This window comes from Salvelinus alpinus, chromosome 18 (assembly GCF_045679555.1).
Source record: "Salvelinus alpinus chromosome 18, SLU_Salpinus.1, whole genome shotgun sequence".
NCBI classification, from domain to species: Eukaryota; Metazoa; Chordata; class Actinopteri; order Salmoniformes; family Salmonidae; genus Salvelinus; species Salvelinus alpinus.
In genome coordinates, this window is record NC_092103.1 from 29,052,793 (window position 1) to 29,078,526 (window position 25,734).

General features: G+C 44.7%; 1 protein-coding gene across 1 annotated transcript; it reads left to right on the forward strand.

The window, feature by feature from the left end:
- The first annotated feature begins 142 nt into the window (after positions 1-142).
- On the forward strand, positions 143-2,203 carry LOC139544126 (cytochrome c oxidase subunit 5B, mitochondrial-like). Its single transcript, XM_071350908.1, has 4 exons — positions 143-521; positions 974-1,044; positions 1,318-1,417; positions 1,629-2,203. Exons 1-4 carry the CDS (start codon positions 425-427, stop codon positions 1,739-1,741), a joined length of 381 nt encoding a protein of 126 aa, XP_071207009.1. The 5' UTR covers positions 143-424; the 3' UTR covers positions 1,742-2,203.
- The last annotated feature ends 23,531 nt before the right edge of the window (positions 2,204-25,734 follow it).

Genomic DNA, 25,734 nt, shown 5'->3' on the forward strand with positions numbered 1-25,734 from the left:
GCTTAATCTTTTCTACCATTTGAAGCCTCGTGAGTTCTAGATTATTTATGCTCATCCCTCTTCTATGAAATGGGGATGGTGTATTCATTTGGACTAATCTTGCCTAGTCTAATAAAGGTTAAATAAAAAATAGATTATTAACAGATGATGTCATGTAGGCCTACTGAATGGACTGCAATGTTTTCTTAGTTGTTTTGGGGAACGAAAGGTTGAATAAGTTTGCATGATAAAGTATATGCATAACTTACCTTTTCAGGTAACGTTAGTCAACCACCAGAGCCTTGAACGCGTCTATTTTTTAAAAATGCAAGAGCACAGACGTCAGAATAATGCGACTGTCACGTAAATATTAAACGTCATCAGTGTGCTGCCAGTTGTATTTCGACCTCTTATTATACATCAGTGCTTTCGACCAGAAGGAGAAATGGCTGCAAGGTTATTGCTTCGCTCGGCCGTCAGGGCCGCTACAACTTGCCGGGCCGCCCCGGTCCCTGCTCTCACCCGCGGCATGGCGGTTGGTGGTGAGTCGGTAATGTGGAGGTTTTGGGCAGAAGCCATGGAAGCATCGTATTTGACATATGGATGTCTTGCCAAGGACAGGCGATGCATTGCCAGGCAATGGCGCAAGGTTTCCTAGCCAAGTTATCACAATATTCGTTGTATCAAAATACAATTTTCAATCTGTCCACATTTTGTTCTCATTAAGTAGCTAGCTGAGCAGATGATGTTTTCATGTCCTATATTGAGCTATTTTGCTTTATATAGCGACCTTTGTCAAAGTCAAAGATGGTACCTTAGTTTAGGGTTCTAGCTAGCGCGTTAGCGAGCTATCCGTGTCGACTTTATCATCGAATGTGCTCAGCGCGGAAGTAGCCCACTGCTAATTTTGCTAGCTAATAAACTAGCTAATGCCAACTAAGTGACTAGCCAACTAACTAGTTAACCTTGCTAGCTAACACTGACATGTTTTCAGGCATCCCCACCGACGAGGAACAGGCCACTGGTCTGGAGAAGATCGTTATGAAGGCTGCGCAACAGGGCGCGGTGAGTCTAGATTACATTTGTTTGAAATTAATATTATTTGCGTCAACTGTGTTGCCCTGGCCAACATTTACGTAACACCGGTAGTTTAACATGTCAAGTATTAATTAGTTTGGCAGTAATCTCACTCTCTTCTCTCAGCATTGGCCCGACATGCCTCTAACTTTTTCTAGCCACATTTAGGATCCTTAGAAGGTTTCTGTGTGCTTTGTTCTCCATGTCACCAAGTCATACCTAGGTCTAATACTGAACCTGTCTTGTGTGATTTCTTTCCAGGACCCCTACAGCATGTTGAAGCCCAAAGAGTATGCTGGCTCAAAGGCCGACCCCCATCTGGTGCCCTCCATCACCACCAAGAGGATTGTGGGCTGTGTCTGTATGTGACTAGTTTTATATTAGTCTTTCTACAGCTGTCTGGTAGTTCTGTGGCCAGAAGCTGTACCACTCTGATTTGTCATGGCTGTCTGAGGGTTGTTCTTCCTACTCATATCTAATGTCTCCTTCAACTGATCTCTCCCTCCCCCCTCCCTTTCTCCCTCCCCCTCCCTTTCTCCCCCTCTCTCACTTTCTCCATCCTCTCTCTCTAGGTGAGGAGGATAACACTGCAGTGGTGTGGTTCTGGCTCCATCAGGGCGATGCTCAGCGCTGTCCCTCATGTGGCTCCCACTACAAACTGGTGCCCCATGAGCTGCCCCACTAAAATACACACACCCTCTTATATACATACACACATCACCTAGTACCTTTACATGACATTACATTCACTGAAAGATTCCAGCTTCTTTAGGATGAAGGGGGTTAGATGGTGATGTCAATTCTCAATGTTCTTTCAGGAAGTGTATTTGCACTGGGAGTTAGTTGTGTTAAATTAGAATGTTGGGCCTCTGTGTGTACCCTTTGGTTTCTTTTAATCATGTGTTCGCTGTCCAATTTATCTTTCTCATCCTAACGTCTACTTGAAAATCTATCTAACCTGCTAACCTCAATGTCAGTCTGTGATCACAGGACCAGTTATTGTTTAAAACTTACCGAAGGTCTAGGCCTAACGGTGTGGGACGCAATGTTATTTGTCAAGCAATTCCATTCAAACAGCAGTTTATGGTGATGTATGTACTGTACACTTGGTCTTATCAAATCAATAAAGTCTACTCCTTAACTCCTCTTACTGTTTCGGTGGTGATGTAGAATAGTGTGATGGTTTAGGTCAGGGGTGGGCAAAATACAGCCTATGTTAAAAATTAAAATAAATAATACTAAATCCCTAAAACCGGATGGAAAGTATGTAGAAATAGACCTATATAATTAGACATGAGTGACAGTTTTCTAGGCTGTAAGTTGATTTTGACCAGCAAATCTGTCCACATAAAATCAGTGGTACTCTGTTAAATTTTGATATCCCAATGTGGCCCTCGAGCCAAAATTAAGATTATTTAGCTGATCTGGATCTGAGAAGCCGGCGCATATAATGGTGTATTCATTCAAGGACTATGCTTGTCGCACTTATTTTGACAGTTTTCATTGTGGTGCCATGTGTAATGTATAGTACCCTGCTACTTGTAAGAGCGAGCTAATGGCACGGAGGGGATAAATTACGTTTTACGGGCTCCTAACCAATTGTGTTTTTTTTCACATTAACTTATTTTGTACATAATGTTGTTGCTTCTGTCTCTTATGACTGAAAAGAGCTTCTGGATATCAGAACAGAGATTACTCACCTGTAACTGGACAAAGATTGTTTTCTTTAATGAGTCTGATGTGAAGGATATATTGTTTCTCCCAGACCAGGCCCAAATCCCTGTCATTTGCATGGAAAAAAAGACAGTTCCAGGGGGGACAGTTCTGGGTGCCATGTGATAATTCGTTTGGTGAGTGGGTAACCCGCCTCTACCATCCATTCTATTGGCCAACGTACAATAATTGGAGAATAAACTGGATGAGCTCCGTCCAAGACTCTTACCAACAGAACATAAAAAACGGTAACATATTTTGTCACCAAGTCGTGGCTGAACGACGACACGGATAATATACAATTGGCTGGGTTTTCTGTGCATCGGCAGTACAACTGCTACGTCCGGGAAGAAAAGGGGTGGTGGTGTGTCTATTTGTCAATAGCAGCTGGTGGGCGATGTCTAATATTAAGAAAGTCTCAAGGTATTGCTTGCCTGAGGTAGAGTACCTCATGATAAGCCGTAGACCACACTATCTACAAAGAGTTTTCATCTATATTTTTCATAGCTGTATATTGACCATCACAAAACCGATGCTGGCACCAAGACTGTATAAGGCCATAAACAAACAAGAAAAATGCTCATCCAGAAGCGGCGCTACTAGTGGATGGGGATTTTAATGCAGGCAGACAAATCTGTTTTACCTCATCTCTACCAGCATGTCACATGCAACCAGAGGGGAAAAAAACTGTAGACCACCAATACTCCACACACAGAGACGCATACAAAGTTCCCCCTTGGCCTCCTTTTGGCAAGTCTGACCATAATTCTATCCTCCTGATTCCTGCTTACAAGCAAAAACTAAAGCAGGAAGTACCAGTGACTCGCTCAGTACGAAAGTGGTCAGATGACACGGATGCTATGCTACAGGACTGTTTTGCTAGCACAGACTGGAATATGTTCTGGAATTCATCCAATGTCATTGAGGAGTATACCACCTCAGTCACCGGCTTCACCAATAAGTGCATCGACGTCGTCGTCCCCACAGTGACCGTACGTATATATCCCAACCAGAAGCCATGGATTACAGGCAACATCGGTACCGAACTAAAGGCTAGAGCCGCCGCTTTCAAGGAGTGGGACACTAACCCGGACGCTTATAAGAAATCCCGCTCTGCCCTCAGACGAACCATCAAACAAGCAAAGTGTCAATACAGGACTAAGATTGAATTCTACTACGCCGTCACTGACGTTCGTCGGATGTGATGGGGCTTGCAAACTATTACGGACTACAAAGGGAAACCCAGCCGCGAGCTGCCCAGTGACGTGAGCCTACCTGACAGTCTAAATGCCTTTTTTATTATTGCTTCAAGGCAAGCAACACTGAAGCATGTATGAGAGCACGAACTTTTCCGGACGACTGTGTGATCACGCTCTCCGTAGCCGATTTGAGCAAGACCTTTATACAGGTCAAAATTCACAAGGTCATGGGGCCAAACGGATTACCAGAACGTGTACTCAGAGCATGCGCGGACCAACTGGCAAGTGTCTTCACTGGCATTTTCAACCTTTCCCTGACCGAGTCTGTAATATCTACAGTTGAAGTCGGAAGTTTACATACACCGTAGACTAATACATTTAAACTCAGTTTTTCACAATTCCTGACATTTAATCCTAGTAAATATTAGCTGTCTTAGGTCAGTTAGGATCACCACTTTATTTTAAGAATGTGAAATGTCAGAATAGTAGTGGAGAGAATTATTTATTTCAGCTTTTATTTCTTTCATCACATAGATGGTGCTTCAATATATCCACATAATTTTCCTCCCTCATGATGCTATCTATTTTGTGAAGTGCACCAGTCCCTCCTGCAGCAAAGCACCCCCACAACATGATGCTGCCACCCCCGTGCTTCATACGTGGGATGGTGTTCTTCGGCTTGCAAGCCTCCCCCTTTTTCCTCCAAACATAACAATGGTCATTATGGTCAAACAATTCAATTTTTGTTTAATCAGACCAGAGGACATTTCTCCAAAAAGTATGATCTTTGTCCCCATGTGCAGTTGCAAACTGTAGTCTGGCTTTTTTATGGTGGTTTTGGAGCAGTGGCTTCTTCCTTGCTGAGCGGCCTTTCAGGTTATGTCGATATAGGACTCATTTTACTGTGGCTATAGATACTTTTGTACCTGTTTCCTCCAGCATCTTCACAAGGTCCTTTGCTGTTGTTCTGGGATTGATTTGCACTTTTCTCACCAAAGTTCATTCATATCTAGGAGACAGAATGCGTGAGCGGTATGACAGCTGCGTGGTCCCATGGTGTTTATACTTGCGTACTGTTGTTTGTACAGATGAACGTGGTACCTTCAGGCGTTTGGAAATTGCTCCTAAGGATGAACCAGACTTGTGGAGGTCTACCATTTTTTTTCTGAGGTCTTGGCTGATTTCTTTTGATTTCCCATGATGTCAAGCAAAGAGGCACTGCGTTTGAAGGTAGGCCTTGAAAAACATTCACAGATACACCTCCAATTGACTCAAATTATGTCAATTAGCCTATCAGAAGCTTCTAAAGCCATGACATAATTTTGGGGAATTCTCCAAGCTGTTGAAAAGCACCGTCAACTTAGTGTATGTAAACTTCTGACCCACTGGAATTATGGAATTGTGATACAGTGAATTATAAGTGAAATAATCTGTCTGTAAACAATTAAAAATTACTTGTGTCATGCACGAAGTAGATGTCCTAACCGACTTGCCAAAACTATAGTTTGTTAACAAGAAGTTTGTGGAGTGGTTGAAAAACGAGTTTTAATGACTCCAACCTAAGTGTATGTAAACTTCCGACTTCAACTGTATATGTTTCAAGCAGACCACCATAGTCCCTGTGCCCAAGAAAGCGAAGGTAACCTCCCTAAATGACTACCACCCCGTAGCACTCACATCGGTAGCTATAAATTGCTTTAAAAGGCTGGTCATGGCTCACATCAACACCATCATCCCAGAAACACTAGTCCCATTCCAATTCGCATACCAGACCAACAAATCCACAGATGATGCAATCTCAATTGCACTCCACTCTGCCCTTTCTCACCTGGACTAAAGGAACACCTATGTGAGAATGCTGTTCATTGACTACAGCTCAGCGTTCAACATCGTAGTGCCCACAAAGGTCATCACTAAGCTAAGGACCCTGGGACTAAACACCTTCTGCAACTGGATCCTAGACTTCCTGACGAGCTGCACCCAGGTGGTAAGGGTAGGCAACAACACATCTGCCACGCTGATCCTCAACACGGGGGCCCCTCAGGGGTGAGTGCTTAGTCTCCTCCTGTACTCGCTGTTCACCCACGACTGCGTGGCCAAGCACAACTCCCACACCATCATTAAGTTAGCTGACGGCACAACAGTGGTAGGTCTGATCACCGGCAACGATGAGACAGCCTATAGGGAGGAGGTCAGAGAACTGGCAGTGTGGTGCCAGGATAACAACCTCTCCCTCAACGTGAGCAAGACAAAAGAGATGATCGTGGGCTACAGGAAAAGCAGGTCCGAACACACCCCTATTCACATCGTCAGGGCTGTAGTGGAGCGGGTCGAGAGTTTCAAGTTCCTTAGTGTCCACATCACCAACAAACTATCATTGTCCAAACACACCAAGACAGTTGTAAAGAGGGCACGACAATGCCTTTTCCCCCTCAGGAGACTGAAAAGATTTGGCATGGGTCCCCAGATCCTCAAAAAGTTCTAAAGCTGCACCATCGAGAGCATCCTGACCAGTTGCATCAACCCTGGTATGGCAACTACTCTGCATCCAACCATAAGGCGCAACAGAGGGTAGTGAGTACGGCCAAGCTTCCTGCCATCCAGTGCCTATATAGTAGGAGGTATCAGAGGAAGGCCCAAAAAATTGTCAAAGACTCTGCACGGCAATTGGTGCCGGAGAGCCAAGTCTACGTTCAAAAGGCTCCTTCCTGAACAGCTTCTATCCCCAAGCCATAAAACTGCTGAGCAGCTAATCAAATGGCCACCCGGACGATTTGCCTTTACCCCCCCCCCTTTGTTTTTACACTGCTGCTACTCACTGTTTATTATCTATGCATAGTCACTTTACACCTACCTGTACAAATTACCTCAACTAACCTGTATCACCGCACATTGACTCTGTACTGGTACCCACTGTATATGGCCTCATTATTGTTACTTTTTTTTATTTTTTACTTTAGGTGATTTAGTAAATATTTTCTTAACTGCATTGATGGTTAAGGGCTTCTAAATAAGCATTTCACAATGTTGTATTCAGTGCATGCGACATCATATTTGATTTGATTCGATATGACTTGCTTCTGCAACTTGTGTAGTCACCAGCAGAGGGTAATATTTACCACCAGATTATCCCAGTTTTGTGTTTTTCTTCAGATGTTCCATGGACATCCTACAAAATGACATCAGATGTTATTCAGGCACTGACTGATTGGTGTCATTATAAAACCATATCTCATCTGGCTAGTTCTTCAGACTTTGTAAGGGAGTCATAGAGCTGGTTAGTTTAGAGAGAGGAACAGCTGTTTGTTTCAAGCTCATCTACATCTCTGTCATGCTCTCGCCACAATTCATCCTGTATCAGACAGAACATCAACAAATGTCTCAGTTTTTTAGTCTTGAATCATAGTCTCATTAGTGTTATTCCATTCTCTTTCATAGTATGTTGATGATCACCCAAGTCTTACCACAGTGCTGGTGGTGCTATTGTGGCAAGAAATATGTGGATTCTTTCAAAGGCACCAACTGTGTCTCAAATGACAAATCCTGTATAGTGCACTCCTTTTAAATGACACCATATCCCCATAGAGTGCACTACATTTAAATGGCACCCTGATCCCCATATAGGGCAACTAAATGGAGAGGGAATAGCCTAGGTTTAGGTTGTCACTGGAGATTTGCCCAGGGCTATAATCCCCTGTGGCCTATGAAGTTGAGTTTCCATGGTTACTGAAAGGAAAGGACAGTGATGCCCAATTAATCATTGTGTGTGTGTGTGTGTCTGTATGCTTTTTTCTGCGTATTTAGGAATCATTCCTGGTCCTTCTTTACTGCCCTCTCCTCTACACATTACTACTAATTTACTCTCACTTAGAGGGGAGAGTTTGAGAGGAGGAAGAGTGGATAGGATGAAGGGGGAGGGAGGGGGTGGAAGAGAGAAGGACAGTCACGTCCTACAGGTCTGAGAAATGCCAGACTTGAGCAGGGCAACCTGGGAAATGATTTATACTGAAGGAAAGGAGGTTGGGAGGGTGTAGAGAGAAAAAGAGGGGGGATATGATGAGTGATAAGGGAGAGGATGAATGGCATAGAGAGGTCAAGAGGTAAATAGAAAGGAGGGAGAAAGGCCATGGGTTTAGGGAGGAGAACCCAGGAGGATTACGTAAACTGTGCTGAATTTAAGATGCAGAGAGGATGCTACTTGTTTACTGCTCTTCATTCCTTCTCATTCCTTTTTCTCTCTCTCGCTCACTCTCACTCTATTGCAATGCAACTCCTGTCTCTTCTCTCTTCTCTCCTTCTTTCCGAGACACAGAGGTCTGATGTGGAGGAAACTGTCCTGCCTTCAGGCTGCTGCTGGCCTGGTCTCCCCTCCTTGAGGTCCAGGGTGTCTGACCCTGTCATCCACCCCATGGAGGGCTTAATGTCTATGGGCATGTCTGCTGCAAGAGCCTCCTGTCAGCTCTAGCCCGGGGCTACTAGGGTCAGATCAGCCCGATGCATCTGAGTCAGTCAGACCTTCCTCTCCCTGACCCTGCTGTATTTCTGTTTGTGTGTGTGTGTGTGTGTGTGTGTGTGTGTGTGTGTGTGTGTGTGTGTGTGTGTGTGTGTGTGTGTGTGTGTGTGTGTGTGTGTGTGTGTGTGTGTGTGTGTGTGTGTGTGTGTGTGTGTGTGTGTGTGTGTGTGTGTGTGTGTTCTCACTACAGGTTCTCTGGGTACATCGCTGTATTTCGGTGTCTCTTTTGTGAAAGAGGCCCCCGACGCCTTGGCCACTTCATTGACATCTGGCTGTAACTGATTGTGAAGGATAGCTGATGGTCTGTTTAACTTATTCCCAGACACATACACACTGAGGTTGTATCAAGCTGTTGCTCATTAGCCTATTAACACGCCAACACGCACATATGCCACCCATCACGTCCGGCTCATTAACACGTGTATTTTTCTATTTGATACGCAGCTGAGAGATGGGAACAAAAGCACTGGCCTACAGGCTGCCTGAATATGGAAAGATTACACACACAGAGAGAGAGATAAATAGTCAACACTTTCAATTATTAACCTCTATCAACCATGTCAATATTAGCATGGTGGTTATTACGGTGAAGGCAGACAGCATAGTCTGCATACAGATAGAGCAGATCGGTGTAATCTCTAGCCTGTCAGTCTCCCACCCACACACCCCACCTCTCTTTTTTTCCTCTGTCTGTCTTTCATCCAAACCTGCCATGTTGCAGTACACGATCGTTGCAAAACAAATCCAATAATTTCACCCCGCACGCTCGTGCGTGCGAACACCCGTCTGCCTAGCCAAGCACTAGAATATAACTTCATTGTAGCACATTGGCAATGTGTGAAACACTCCTCAGCCTGAAGTGTCCCAATAGTTAGCTTTTCATGTGGCGCGACAGGTAAGACGCTTCAGGAGGGCATTCATGTGCTAGCAGGGCTGAGGTTATGGGTTTGAGTACCGCTTCTGCAGGAAGCGGTACTCGCTAAGCAAGCAGCGTGGTGTCCGTTACACAAAAACACACAGCCTGTCATCGCGAGCCAGTGCCACCACTTACTTCATTAAGCACATTTACTGTTGAGGCTGCCCCCTGATTGGAGGATCAAAGTGATAATTGCTGTCATGGAAACCGGGCCCCTACAGTCCTGTGATTGCAGTGGAGAGGGTGTGTCTGCTAACAAGCAAATGTTGAGGCGGGGGAGTGTGTGTGTTGTGTTTAACAGCATGTTATTACACCATTCTCCTTTTTGAGTTTGTATATCTTTAGATGCTCATGTTCAAGCTAAAACAAACTATTTATCCTCAGAACTAACTCCCAAGTCTGGAAAAAGTGGTACCCCCAGGTCCCATGATCGCTTGGTCCAACACTGATAACTTCAGACTCAAATCTACCTTCACTATTAGCTAAGTCGGCACCCTAAACACCATAACACTGTGTACTTTATTCACACACTCGCCACCCTAATTCTCCAATCTACTAACTTTCCACTCTAACTGCACCCTTGAAAAAATTACTGAATCTTGATTTTCATCTCCCTCCTTTATGCACTTTCTGACATGGCTGGCGGCTCCACCCAAATCAAATTGAAGTGGAAATGAAATCCTGCACTATGGCGGAGTGCTTGGAATCCTCCATGTGGGCCAGGGATCAGATCTACTAGATCAACTGTATACCACTGTTATATACAGCGCATTTGGAAAGTATTCAGATCCCATGAATTTTTCCACATTTGTTACGTTACAGCCTTATTCTAAAATGGATTAAATAAATAAAAATCCTCATCAATCTGCACACACTACCCCATCATGATGAAGTGAAAACAGGTTTTTAGAAATGTTTGCAAATAAAAATAAATAAACATCAATCAATCAAATGTATTTATAAAGCCCTTCTTACATCAGCTGATGTCACAAAGTGCTGTACAAAACCCCAGCCTAAAACCCCAAACAGCAAGCAATGCAGGTGTAGAAGCACGGTGGCTAGGAAAAACTCCCTAGAAAGGCCGAAACCTAGGAAGAAACCTAGAGAGGAACCAGGCTATGAGGGGTGGCCAGTCCTCTTCTGGCTGTGCGGGGTGGAGATTATAACAGAACATGGCCAAGATGTTCAAATGTTCAGAGATGACCAGCAGGGTCAGATAATAATAATCACAGTGGTTGTAGAGGGTGCAACAGGTCAGCACCTCAGGAGTAAATGTCAGTTGGCTTTTCATAGCCGATCATTCAGAGTATCTCTACCACACCTGCTGTCTCTAGAGAGTTGAAAACAGCAGGTCTGGGACAGGCAGCACGTCCAGTGAAAAGGTTAGGGTTCCATAGCCGCAGTCAGAACAGTTGAAACTGGAGCAGCAGCACTATCAGGTGGACTGGGGACAGCAAGGAGTCATCAGGCCAGGTAGTCCTGAGGCATGGTCCTAGGGCCTAGGTCCTCCGAGAGAAAGAGAGAGAGAATTAGAGAGAGTATACTTATATTCATACAGGACCCCAGATAAGACAGGAGAAATACTCCAGATATAACAGACTGACCCTAGCCCCTCGACACATAAACTATTGCAGCATAAATACTGGAGGATGAGACAGGAGGGGTCGGGAGACACTGTGGACCCGTCCAACGATACCCCCAGACAGGGCCAAAAAGGCAGGATATAACCCTACCCACTTTGCCAAAGCACAGGCCCTACACCACCAGAGGGATAACTTCAACCACCAACTTACCATCCTAAGACAAGGCCGAGTATAGCCCACAAAGCTCTCCCCCACGGCACAAACCCAAGGGGGGGGGGGGGGGGGGGGCGCCAACCCCAACAGGAATACCACGTCAGTGACTCAGCCCACTCAAGTGACGCACCCCTCCTAGGGACGGCATAGAAGAGCACCAGTAACCCAGTGACTCAGCCCCTGTAATAGGGTTTGAGGCAAAGAATCCCAGTGGAGAGAGGGGAACCGGCCAGGCAAAGACAGCAAGGTAGGTTTGTTGCTCCAGTGCCTTTCCGTTCACCTTCACACTCCTGGGCCAGACTACACTTAATCATAGGTCCTACTGAAGAGATGAGTCTTCAATAAAGACTTAAAGGTTGAGACCGAGTCTGCGTCTCTCACATGGATAGGCAGACCATTCCATAAAAATGTAACTCTATAGGAGACAGCCCTGCCTCCAGCTGTTTGCTTAAAAATTCTAGGAACAGTAAGGAGGCCTGTGTCTTGTGACCATAGCGTACGTGTATGTACGGCAGGACCAACTCGGAAAGATAGGTAGGAGCAAGCCCATGTAACGCTTTGTAGGTTAGCAGTAAAACCTTGAAGTCAGCCCTAGCCTTAACAGGAAGCCAGTGTAGAGAGGCTAGCACTGGAGTAATATGATCAAAATTGTTGGTTCTTGTCAAGATTCTAGCAGCCATGTTTAGCACTAACTGAAGTTTACTTAGTGCTTTATCCAGGTAGCTGGAAAGTAGAGCATTGCAGTAGTCTAATCTAGAAGTGACAAAAGCATGGATACATTTTTCAGCATAATTTTTGGACAGAAAGTTCCTGATTTTTGCATTGTTACGTAGATGGAAAAAAGCTGTCCTTGACACAGTCTTGATATGTTCGTCAAAAGAGAGATCAGGGTCCAGAGTAACGCCGAGGTCCTTCACAGTTTTATTTGAGATGACTACAACCATCAAGATTAATTGTCAGATTCAACAGAAGATCTCTTTGTTTCTTAGGACCTAGAACTAGCATCTCTGTTATATCCGAGTTTAAAAGTAGAACATTTGCCGCCATCCACTTCCTTATGTCTGAAACACAGGCTTCCAGGGAGAGCAATTTTGGGGCTTCACCATGTTTCATCGAAATGAACAGCTGTGTGTCGCCCGGATAGCAGTGATAGTTGACATTGTGTTTACGAATGACATCACCAAGAGGTAAAATATATAGTGAAAACAATAGTGGTCCTAAAACGGAACCTTGAGGAACACCAAAAGGTACAGTTGATTTGTCTGAAGACAAACCATCCACAGAGAAAAACTGATATTTTTCCGACAGATAAGATCTAAACCAGGCCAGAACTTGTCCTTGATGACCAATTTGGGTTTCCAATCTCTCCAAAAGAATGTGGTGATCGATGGTATAAAAAAGCAGCACTAAGGTCTAGGAGCACGAGGACAGATAAAAGGTCATTTACCACCTTCACAAGTGCAGTCTCAGTGCTATGATGGGTTAAATACTTATTTATTTACATAAGTATTCAGACACTTAGCAATGAGACTCGAAATAAAGCTCAGGTTCATCCTGTTTCTATTGATCATCCTTGAGATGTATCTACAACTTGATTGACCTGTGGTAAATTCAATTGATTGGACATGATTTGGAAAGCCACATTGTCACGACTTCTAGGAGTAGTGGGTGGAGGAGTCAGGCGCAGAGAGCAGAGGTAGTTCAATCGTGATCTTTTAATCCAGAACAACAAGTAACGGTAACGCCAAACACTAAGGCGCATCACTTAAACCAGCCCAAAAGCAGGACCAAACAGTCCGGAGAAAATAGTCCACGAGAATACATACACACATGAACAGAAAAACAAGCCCACACAAAAGCAGGCGGGCATACCTGGTTTAAATAGCCCAAATCAAAACCCAAACAAGAAACAGGTGTAACAAATCAGACAAAACTAACTGAAACAGAAAAGGGGATCGGTGGCAGCTAGTAGACCGGCAACGACGACCGCCGAGTGACGCCCGAACAGGAAGAGGAAGCACCTTCGGCGGGATTCGTGACACACATAGATCTGGGGAAGGGTACCAAAACATTTATGCAGCATTGAAGGACCCAAGAACACAGTGGCCTTCATCATTCTTAAATGGAAGAAGTTTAGAACCACCAAGACTCTCCCTCCCGGCCAAACTGAGCAATCGGGGGACAAGGCACTTGGTCAGGGAGGTGACCAAGAACCCGATGGTCACTCTGACAGAACCTTCCAGAAGGACAACCATCTCTTTACTGAAGCCAGTCCTCAGTAAAAGGCACATGACAGCCCGCTTGGAGTTTGTCAAATGATCAAACCAAGATTGAACTCTTGGCCTGAATGCCAAGCGTCACTACTGGAGGAAACGTGGCACTATCCCTAGGGTGAAGAATGGTATTAGCGGCAGGGACTGGGAGACTAGTCAGGATCGAGGGAATGCAAAGTACAGAGAGATCCTTCATGAAAACCTGCTCCAGAGCGCTCAAGACCTCAGACTGGGTCAAAGGTTCACCTTTCAACAGGACAACAACCGTAAGCACACAGCCAAGACAACGCAGGAGTTGTTTCGAGACTCTGAAAGTCTCTGTATGTCCTTGAGTGGCCCAGCCAGAGACCGTACTTGAACCCGAACGAACATCTCTGGAGACGCCTGGAAATAGCTGTGCAGATCTTGAGAGGATCTGCCGAGAAGAATGGGAGGAACTCCCCAAATACAGGTGTGCCAAGCTTGTAGCGTCATACCCAAAAACAATCATGGCTGTAATCGCTGCCAAAGGTGCTTCAACAAAGTATTGAGTAAAGTGTCTGAATACTTATCTAAATGTAATATTTAATTTCTATTTGTTTGTAAATTTGCAAAAATGAACCTGTTTTTGCTTTGTCGTTATGGGGTATTGTGTGCAGATTGCTGAGGGGAAGATTTTTTTTTTTTTAGAATAAGCCTGTAACGTAACAAAATGTAGAAAAAGTCAAGTGGTCTGAATACTTGTGTACTTACAGTCGTGGCCAAAAGTTTTGAGAATGACACAAATATTAATTTCCACAAAGTTTGCTGCTTCAGTGTCTTTAGATATTTTTGTCAGATGTTACTATGGAATACTGAAGTATAATTACAAGCATTTTATAAGTGTCAAAGGCTTCTATTGACAATTACATGAAGTTGATGCAAAGAGTCAATATTTGCAGTGTTGACCCTTCTTTTTCAAGACCTTTGCAATCCGCCCTAGCATGCTGTCAATTAACTTCTGGGCCACATCCTGACTGATGGCAGCCCATTCTTGCATAATCAATGCTTGGAGTTTGTCAGAATTTGTGGGTTTTTGTTTGTCCACCCGCCTCTTGAGGATTGACCACAAGTTCTCAATGGGATTAAGGTCTGGGGAGTTTCCTGGCCATGGACCCAAAATATTGATGTTTTGTTCCCCGAGCCACTTAGTTATCACTTTTGCCTTATGGCAAGGTGCTCCATCATGCTGGAAAAGGCATTGTTCGTCACCAAACTGTTCCTGGATGGTTGGGAGAAGTTGCTCTCGGAGGATGTGTTGGAACCATTCTTTATTCATGGCTGTGTTCTTAGGCAAAATTGTGAGTGGGATCACTCCCTTGGCTGCGAAGCAACCCCACACATGAATGATCTCAGGATGCTTTACTGTTGGCATGACACAGGACTGATGGTATCGCTCACCTTGTCTTCTCCGGACAAGCTTTTTTCCGGATGCCCCAAACAATCGGAAAGGGGATTCATCAGAGAAAATGACTTTACCCCAGTTCTCAGCAGTACAATCCCTGTACCTTTTGCAGAATATCAGTCTGCGCCTGATGTTTTTCCTTGAGAGAAGTGGCTTCTTTGCTGCCCTTCTTGACACCAGGCCATCCTCCAAAAGTCTTTGCCTCACTGTGTGTGCAGATGTACTCACACCTGCCTGCTGCCATTCCTGAGCAAGATTTGTACTGGTGTTGCCCCGATCCCGCAGCTGAATCAACTTTAAGAGACGGTCCTGGCGCTTGCTGGACTTTCTTGGGCGCCCTGAAGCCTTCTTCACAACAATTGAACCGCTCTCCTTGAAGTTCTTGATGATCCGATAAATGGTAGATTTAGGTGCAATCTTACTGGCAGCAATATCCTTGCCTGTGAAGCCCTTTTTGTGCAAAGCAATGATGACGGCACGTGTTTCCTTGCAGGTTGTCATGCCCTGACCATGGAGAGCCCTTGGTTCTTGTCACGAGAATTTTCAATCCCAATGATAATAACTATCAATCAATAGCTTTGACCAATCCCGAGGTTTGTAAGACCATGGGTATAATAATAATTAGGCAAAGACTCAGCTCATGCAAAAGGTTAGTACAGTTTATTCACAAGAACGTTCTGAAGTCCACAATACAAAGACATCCATTTTATAGCGGCGCACATACTTCCACACAAACAGCAGGTATCCTACGCACATACTGTATCACTACCCAGCCGACAAAGATTAGGGAGACCGTGAGAAGTACTCCCTGTCCTCCCCCAAGATTAGGGAGACCGTGAGAAGTACTCCCATCCCAAATCTCTCATAGCCAGGTCGGCACCGAATTTTTCTCAGACCGTCTGTGTTTAAGATACTATAAAGATATATTATACAGATATATTGTTTTACCCTAATTCTGACTAAAACTACACACATCATTAATTATAATTTTACTGACTAAAACTACACACATCATTAATAATAATGTTATGATTCTAATCAATTTCATACAATTATATGGTTTCAGGGTGGAATATTCTAATCATTAATTTAAACATATAAATTCCATTATCAGTTCTCTATGGTGTTGTAGGTCAGGGCGTAACTAGGGGGTGTTCTAGTTGATGTATTTCTATGTTTGGTCACGTTTCATTGCTTGTTTATTGTTTTGTTGAGAAGCTGCGCCTTGGTCCGTCCATTTCAACAATCGTGACAGAATATCCCACCAAACAAGGACCAAGCAGCGTGTTAATGAGGTAAAGGAGTTTTGGACATGGGAGGAGGTCATGAGTGGATGCGAGACCCTTCCTTGGCGGGAGTCGCAGAGGACTCAGGAAGGACAGCAACGAACAGAAACCCAAAGATTTTTGGGGGTGGGGGGGCACATGGAGCTGTCGGCTGAGCAGTGGAGAGTACAAGAGCCCGAATTCCTCGCACTCGCCATGAGGAGCGTGTCTTCAGTCCACTGCCACATGGAGCTGGCGGCTGAGCAGAGGGAAGAGCCAGAGACCGTCAGGGAGACGATGGAGAAGTTGGGGGAGAGAGAGAGGAGAGAGATGTTGGTCAAGTGTGTTCGGCTCAACAATCGACCTGAAGAGCCTGTCAGCAGTCTGGTGAAGTCTGTGCCGGCTCCACGCATCTGGCCTCCAGTGCGCCTCCCCAGTCCGGTATGTCCTGTGCCAGTTCCCCGCACTCACCCTGAAGTGCGTGTAACCAGTCCGGTGCCACCTGTGCCGGCTCCACGCACCAGGCCTCCAGTGCGCCTCCCCAGTCCGGGTACGTCCTGTGCCAGCTCCCCACACTCGCCCTGAAGTGCGTGTCACCAGTCCGGTGTGACCTGTGCCGGCTCCACGCACTATGCCTCCAGTGCCTTAACAGGATAATGGAGGACGGAAGACAGGGTGGTGCGGCAGGTGCCGCTTCTCATAAGAATGCTGTTATTTTATCTAAAACATCAGGTGTAGGCCGACCCCAGCTAAGTAACTCATGAAAAGAGTTAAAGCGCAATTATGTGTTTTATCCCCAGTACTTTGCCATGATTGTCAGTTATGTAGTTGCTCTATTGATAATCTCAGTGCGTCCTTGCTGGGATGACACAATAAATCTACTGCCGGAGAATATTAACACCAAACACATTGGTTCACCGTTCCACGGGAGCGGACAGTACACAACATACCATAATGTTCTGAATAATGGCCAAGTCTACCTCGCTCCCTATTCCACTGAACCGCTTAGGCGTAACAAACACAAGTCCAACATTTATCGGAAACTGTTAAACTACCTGTTCACTACCCTCCTGCTCCCCGGGGATGTGCAACTCAATCCTGTGCCTAACATCACCGAGCCAGCGATACTCACCGGAGTGGAAAGCAGTGGATGGCTTCGTCCACTGATCGTCGCCGCTGTGGAAGTGGGTGAGTGCTATGGTCCCATGGTTTCTCTCGACTCACCCGGCTCCAGGATAGATTTTGACTCTTCAAACATACCCAAGTCGCTATATGCGATCCCTGACTCTGCTTCTGGTACGCAAGTTGTTTTAATTAATTCCCTGCATCCAGTGCAGGCAGGAGGGATTGTTAATTGCGCTACTGAACTGCCCCTAATCAAAACAAAACTAAACCCAGCCGTCAGAAAACACAGAAAATGTAACTTTTTTCAATGTGTCAATCACTCTCGAGTCATCTGGGACCCACGAGCTAAGCCCAAGGGACTACTAGGGGGGCACTTGAACATTCGTAGTGTCATTCCAAAAAGTGATCAAATTCAACATCTACTCACAGACCCCAACCTTGATTTCCTCTGCCTCTCAGAGACATGGCTCCATAAAAACTTTCCATATGCTGCTTTGATTGTGCCTGGCTACAATGTTTTCAGGAGAGACAGGATTGAAGGAAGCGGAGGGGGTGTGATGATTTACATTAAAGAACATATCCGATGTAAACAAATTGTATGGTCATGTGACAATGAACTAGAATGTATTGGCCTGAACGTTACACTGTCTCCTCAAATGTCTTTTACCCTTATTGGAATGTAAACACAACAAAAGTTAGTTTTTTGATCAGTTTAATAACATGCTTAGGGAATGTGATTTTGGGAAAGAGGTCATCTTAATGGGAGATTTTAATATTAATTATGAAGACAAGTCTTGTAGGAAAACCCTCAAACGGATCACTAATACCTTTGACCTTACACAGCTAGTTAAAGGGCCAACCAGGGTGACTTGTTGCTCTAAAACACAGATTGATTTGGTGTTCAGTAATAAACCAGAGAGAGTGACTAAATCATTCAATGTTGCTACTGAGCTATCTGATCGTAATCTGACACTTATAGCCAGAAAGCTGTCTAAGAGCAGGTTTAACCTCTCTACTGCTAGAAAGCCGGATCAACTAAGAATACCTAAGAGTGAATTAAACAATTTTGAAAACGCAATTAAGGGAATTAACTGGAATGATCTCTTGTCCTATACAGACGTGGAAACTGATAGTCAGGTTTTTCTATCCACAATCCAGACTACAATAAATGGTTTCCTAAAGAAAATCAAATACAAACCTGGCCAAAAGAGCACTCTTCCTTGGCTAAATGGAGAAATATGGAAATTGATGAAAGAATGAGATTATGCTCTAAAAATATCCCTAAGATCCAAATTAGAGCATGACAGACGTAGGTTTACCATGTTGAGAAATAAGGTGATGAAAGGCCAAAGCAAACTTTTTTATTAACATAATTGGTGAAGCAAAGGGAAATTCTAAATTGATCTTGGAGAATCTAAAAAAGTTAACAGGGAAAGACCATAGTAACACTGCAAAAAGACTAGAAATCATGGTGAATAACAATCTAACACAGGATGCAGTCGAAATAGCAATAGCCTTCAATTCCTACTTTATTGAAACCTCCACTGGTTTCTTGGGCTCAGTGCTAGTGAATGACGCTCAACCTGTCTTCATCATAAGTTTCTGAGTCAAAGGTGAACAAGGTGATTAGCTCACTAAAGACCTCTAAAGCCAAAGATGTGTTTGGGCTGGACTCTACCTTTCTTAAAAACTACAAAGAGTCACTCATTGGCCCCATTACTAAGGTCACCAACTCATCTATTGGTCTCGGGTGTTTCCAAGGGTATGGAAGTTGGCCATAATAACGGCCATCTTTAAATCGGGCGACCCTGCTGACGTGATGTCAAAGGTTGTTGAAAAGTGTGTAGCAGAACAACTGATTGCCCACCTCAACAACAGCCCCTTCACATTACACTCCATGCAGTTTGGCTTCAGAGCGAAACACTCCACAGAAACGGCCAACTGCTTTCTTCTGGAAAATGTGAAGTCCAAGATGAACAAAGGGTGCGTTGATGGGGCTGTGTTTCTGGACCTAAGGAAGGCTTTTGATACTGTTAACCATGAGATTCTCATCACAAAATTGTCCAAGTTCAACTTTTCTCCCGATGCCTTGAGATAGATGAAATCATACCTTGAAGGCAGAACTCAGTGTGTCAGAGTGAGCAATGAGCTGTCGCCCACTCTTAGCTATGATGTGGGCGTGCCCCAAGGGTCAATACTGGGGCCCCTCCTGTTCAGCCTGAACATTAATGATCTGCCTTCTGTTTGTACTGGGTCTGAAGTTCAAATGTATGCAGATGATACAGTGATATATGTGCATGTGAAGAGCAAACAACAAGCTGCACAAGAACTCTCTACTGTAATGGTCCAGGTTACAAAGTGGCTCAGTGACTCGTGTTTGCATCTCAATGTGAAAAAAACTGTTTGTATGTTCTTCACAAAGAGGGCAACAGATGCTACTGAGCCAGATGTATATGTGTCAGGGGAGAAGCTCCAGGTTGTATCTGATTTTAAGTACCTTGGCATCATACTTGATTCCAACCTCTCTTTTAAAAAGCATGTGAAAAAGGTAATTCAGATAACCAAATTCAACCTAGCTAATTTCCGATTTATACGAAATTGTTTGACTACAGAGGTAGCAAAACTGTACTTCAAATCTATGATACTCCCCCACTTAACATACTGCTTGACTAGTTGGGCCCAAGCTTGCTGTACAACATTAAAACATATTCAGTCTGTCTACAAACAGGCTCTCAAAGTGCTTGATAGGAAGCCCAATAGCCATCATCACTGTTGCATCCTCAGAAAGCATGAGTTCCTGAGTTGGGAAAATCTTGTGCAATACACCGATGCATGTCTTGTATTCAAGATCCTAAATGGCCTGGCTCCCCCTCCACTCAGTATTTTTGTTTAAACAGAAAACCCAAACATATGGCAGCAGATCCGCAAGGTCTGCCATGAGAGGAAAAGCACCTTTAGTAAATCCGCTTTCACTGTGAGAACTTCCCATCTCTGGAATATACTGCCATCAGACACACATAACTGCACCACATATCACACTTTCACAAAATGCATGAAGACATGGCTAAAGGTCAATCAGATTTGTGAACATAATCCGTAGCTGTGTATTGCCGCTTTCCATGTTGTCTGTTGTCTGTAGCTTGTGAGGTGTGGAAACACTGTTGCTTTTATGAATTTTGTATTGCTGCTTTTTGTTCTATGTTGCTCTGTCTGTATGCTATGTCTTGCTTGTCCTATGTTGCTCTGTCTGTATGCTATGTCTTGCTTGTCCTATGTTGCTCTGCGTGTGCTCACTGTCTATATTGTAATTGTTTTTAATAACCTGCCCAGGGACTGCGGTTGAAAATTAGCCGGCTGGCTAAAACCGGCACTTTTACTGAAACGTTGATTAATGTGCACTGTCCCTGTAAAAATAAACTCAAACTCGGTGCGCCTCCCCAGCCCGGAGCGTCCTGTGCCGGCTCCACGCACTCGACCTGAGGAACGTGTCATCAGTCCGGTGCAACCTACGCCGATGCCCAGTCCAGGCACGGCGTCCAACCCAGCTCCATGGCCGGAGCCTTCCTCTGCGCCGATGCCCGGTCCAGGCACGGTGTCCAGTCCCGCTCCATGGCAGGAGCCTTCCTCTGCGCTGGTGCCCAGTCTAGGCACGGCGTCCTGTCCCGCTCCATGGCAGGAGCCTTCCTCTGCGCTGGTGTCCAGGCACGGCGTCCAGTCCCGCTCCAAGGCCGGAGCCTTCCTCTTCGCCGGTGCACAGGCACGGCGTCCAGTCCCGCTCCATGGCAGTAGCCTTCCTCTGCGCTGGTGTCCAGTCCAGGCACGGTGTCCAGTCCAGCTCCATGGCAGGAGCCTTCCTCTGCCCTGGTGTCCAGGCACGGCATCCAGTCCCGCTCCAAGGCCGGAGCCTTCCTCTTCGCCGGTGCCCAGTCCAGGCACGGCGTCCAGGCACGGCGTCCAGTCCCGCTCCAAGGCCGGAGCCTTCCTCTTCGCCGGTGCCCAGTCCAGGCACGGCGTCCAGGCACGGCGTCCAGTCCCGCTCCATGGCCGGAGCCTTCCTCTGCGCCGGTGCCCAGTTCAGGCACGGCATCCAGTCCCGCTCCAAGGCCGGAGCCTTCCTCTGCGCCGATGCCCAGTCCAGGCACGGCGTTCAGCCCGGCGCCATGGCCGGATTCGGGGTCTGGTCGGGGGCTACGACCTGCACCGGAGCCGCCACCGACATTAGTCACCCCCCCTACCCTCCCCATTTGGTTTCAGGTTTTGCGGCCGGAGTCCGCACCTTTGGGGGGGAGGGTACTGTCACGCCCTGACCATGGTGAGCCCTTCAACTACATCAACTAGAACACCCCTAATCACGCCCTGACCTACAACACCATGGAGAGCCTTTGGTTCTCTATGGTGTTGTAGGTCAGGGCGTGACTAGGGGGTGTTCTAGTTGATGTATTTCTATGTTTGGGATTGAGTGTGGTTCCCAATTAGAGGCAGCTGATTATCGTTGTCTCTAATTAGGGATCATACTTAAGGTGTCACTGTTCCCACCTGCATTTGTGGGATATTGTTTGTGTATGTGCTTGTTGCACCACGTAGTCACGTTTCGTTGCTTGTTTATTGTTTTGTTGAGAAGTTTCACTTTAAATAAATATGTGGAACTCAAATCACACTGCGCCTTGGTCCGTCCATTTCAACAATTGTGACACAGGTAACCATGATTGACAGAGGAAGAACAATGATTCCAAGCACCACCCTCCTTTTGAAGCTTCCAGTCTGTTATTCAAACTCAATCAGCATGACAGAGTGATCTCCAGCCTTGTCCTTGTCAACACTCACACCTGGGTTAACGAGAGAATCACTGACATGATGTCAGCTGGTCCTTTTGTGGCAGGGCTGAAATGCAGTGGAAATGTTTTTGGGGGATTCAGTTAATTTGCATGGCAAAGAGGGACTGCAATTAATTGCATTTCATCTGATCACTCTTCATAACATTCTGGAGTATATGCAAATTGCCATTATACAAACTGAGGCAGCAGACTTGGTGAAAATTAATATTGTGTCATTCTCAAAACTTTGGCCACGACTGTACAGTTGAAGTCGGAAGTTTACATAAACCTTAGCCAAATACACTTAAACTCAGTTTTTCACAATTCCTGACATTTAATCCTAGTAAAAAAATCCTGTCTTAGGTCAGTTAGGATCACCACTTTATTTTAAGAATGTGAAATGTCAGATAGTAGCGACAATGATTTATTTCAGCTTTTATTTCTTTCATCACATTTCCAGTGGGTCAGAAGATTATATACACTCAGTTAGTATTTGGTAGCATTGCCTTCAAATTGTTTAACTTGGGTCAAACGTTTCGGATAGCCTTCTACAAGCTTCCCAGAATAAGGTGAATTTTGGCCCATTCCTCCTGACAGAGCTGGTGTAACTGAGTCAGGTTTGTAGGCTTTTTCAGTTCTGCCCACAAATGTTCTATAGGCTTGAGGTCAGGGCTTTGTGATGGCCACTCCAATACCTTGACTTTGTTGTCCTTAAGCCATTTTGCCACAACTTTGGAAGTATGCTTGGGGTCATTGTCCATTTGGAAGACTCATTTGCGACCAAGCTTTAACTTCCTGACTCATGTCTTGAGATATTGCTTCAATATATCCACATAATTTCCCCTCATGATGCCATCTATTTTGTGAAGTGCACCAGTCCCTCCTGCAGCAAAGCACCCCCACAACATGATGCTGCCACCCCCGTGCTTCATGGTTGGGATGGTGTTCTTCGACTTGCAAGCCTCCCCCTTTTTCCTCCTAACATAATGATGGTCATTATGGCCAAACAATTCTATTTTTGTTTCATCAGACCAGAGGACATTTCTCCAAAAAGTATGATCTTTGTCCCCATGTGCAATTGCAAACCGTAGTCTGGCTTTTTTATGGCGGTTTTGGAGCAGTGGCTTCTTCCTTGCTGAGCAGCCTTTCAGGTTATGTCGATATAGGACTCGTTTTACTGTGGATATAGATACTTGTGTACCTGTTTCCTCCAGCATCTTCACATGGCTCTTTGCTGTTGTTCTGGAATTGATTTGCACTTTTTGCACCAAAGTACGTTCATCTCTAGGAGACAGAACGCGTCTCCTTCCTGAGCGGTATGACGGCTGCGTGGTTCCATGGTGTTTATACTTGCGTACTGTTGTTTGTACAGATGAACGTGGTACCTTCAGGTGTTTGGAAATTGCTCCCAAGGATGACCCAGACTTGTGGAGGTCTACAGTTTTTTTCCTGAAGTCTTGGCTGATTTCTTTTCATTTTCACATGATGTCAAGCAAAGAGGCACTGAGTTTGAAGGTAGGCTTTGAAATACATTCACAGGTACACCTCCAATTGACTCAACTGATGTCAATTAGCCCATCAGAAGCTTCTAAAGCCATGCCGACATTTTCTGGAATTTTCCAAGTTGTTTAAAGGCACAGTTAACTAAATGCATGTAAACTTCTGACACACTGGAATTGTGATACAGGGAATTATAAGTGAAATAATCTGCCTGTAATTTTTTTTTGAAAAATTACTGGTGTCATGCGCAACGTAGATGTCCTAACCGACTTGTTAAAACTATAGTTTGTTAACAAGAAATGTGTGGAGTGGTTGAAAAAAAACTAGTTGTAATGACTCCAACCTCAGTGTATGTAAACTTCCGACTTCAACTGTATGTGTAAGCTTACGAGCACTGCCTGGTCACACCTGATGAGATTTAGATGACAGAGCATGATCAGAGTTAACTCTCTCTCTCTCTCTCTGTGTGTGTGTGTGTGTTTCTGTAGGTTTCAGAAGAAAGGCCAAAATGACCATTTATCCTTCAGTATGTCATTCCGTCTGACCTATAGGTCATCTTGCTCTATACAGCTGTTATGTCATTACAGTGCATTGGTAGGTTACAAATACGTACCTCTGTCACTCTCCATATATCTCCTTTGAATCTTTCATTCGGCCCATTTCTTGGTCCCTCCTCTCCTTCTCCATCTCTCACCATCAGTCTCCTTCTCTCCATACTTCATCCAGTCCAGTGCTGACAGCTCAATGAGAACGATGTTATTAAATGTGAAGGGTCAGGTTTAGTCCCATAGAACTATGAATTAGAATACTAGAATGGACATGAACCTCGTTGATGGGATAAAGGTCTGGGAGCTGGTCAACCATGGTTTGCCAGTGCTGTAATAAGATATGGTAAAAATAAAAAATATTATTTTGAAGAATTGATCTGCCCTGTTTGTTTATAAGCTAGCTAACCAGCCAGTTTTAGAGAAATGATTACAGAATATTTTTTTCTAATTAACTGCCAATATGCCAACATAAGTTGTAAATGCAACAAGTACTGGTATTGTATCATGTATCATATGATGACAGCCCTGACCTAAATCCCATAGAAAAGTTGTGGGCAGAACTGAAAAAGCGTGTGCGAGCAAGGAGGCCTACAAACCTGACTCAGTTACACCAGCTCTGTCAGGAGGAATGGGCCAAAATTCACCCGACATTTTTGTGGGAAGCTTGTGGAAGGCTACCCGAAACATTTGAACCAAGTTAAACAATTTAAAGGCAATGCTACCAAATACTAATTGAGTGTATGTAAACTTCTGACCCACTGGGAATGTGATGAAAGAAATAAAAGCTGAAAGAAATCATTCTCTCTATTATTATTCTGACATTTCACATTCTTAAAATAAAGTGGTGATCCTAACTGACCTAAGACAGGGATTTTTTACTAGGATTAAATGTCAGGAATTGTGAAAAACTGAGTTTAAATGTATTTGGCTCAGGTGTATGTAAACTTCTGACTTTAACTGTATATCATAACAACCTAAAGTATAGGTAATTGGTAGGACATATGTGTTAGATGGAGGTAAAGAGAGGGTTAGTACAGAGAGAGTGAGGATGATGGAGGGAGAGAGAGTGATTCAGATAGAGAGAACAGATAGAGGGATAGCAGGGTGTTATACGATTTGATCCTCCTATTCCCCCTCTTCCCCTTTCCTCACCCGTACTTGATCTCATCTCTCCTCTCCTTTCCTCTCCTCTTATACGCCCAGTAATATTGTGTTAGAATGTCGCTCCCAGGGGAAAGGGCTAAGATGATTTCCCATCCTAGAGGTCTCCAACTGGGGCTCAGATACCCATCAACCAGCCTGTGTGGAGCTCCACTCTGGTACTCTGATTAATGACAGAGAGACGGAGAGAAATAGAGATAAGTAAAGAGAGGGAAAGGGAGAGAGAGGAGAAGGTAGAGACTTCTGATCAGTGAAGATGCAGCTAATAAAAACAATGAATCACTTTTTGAACTATTTTTATTGTAAGTGAGAGATAAGATAGTTAGAGTGGAGATGGTGTGTGTGTTTGCTGTGAGTACAGGGTTGATGAGCATAGATCAGGATGTGTTTATGTTTGTGCTTGTGTCGGTCTGTGTGGTTGTGTGTGTGTGT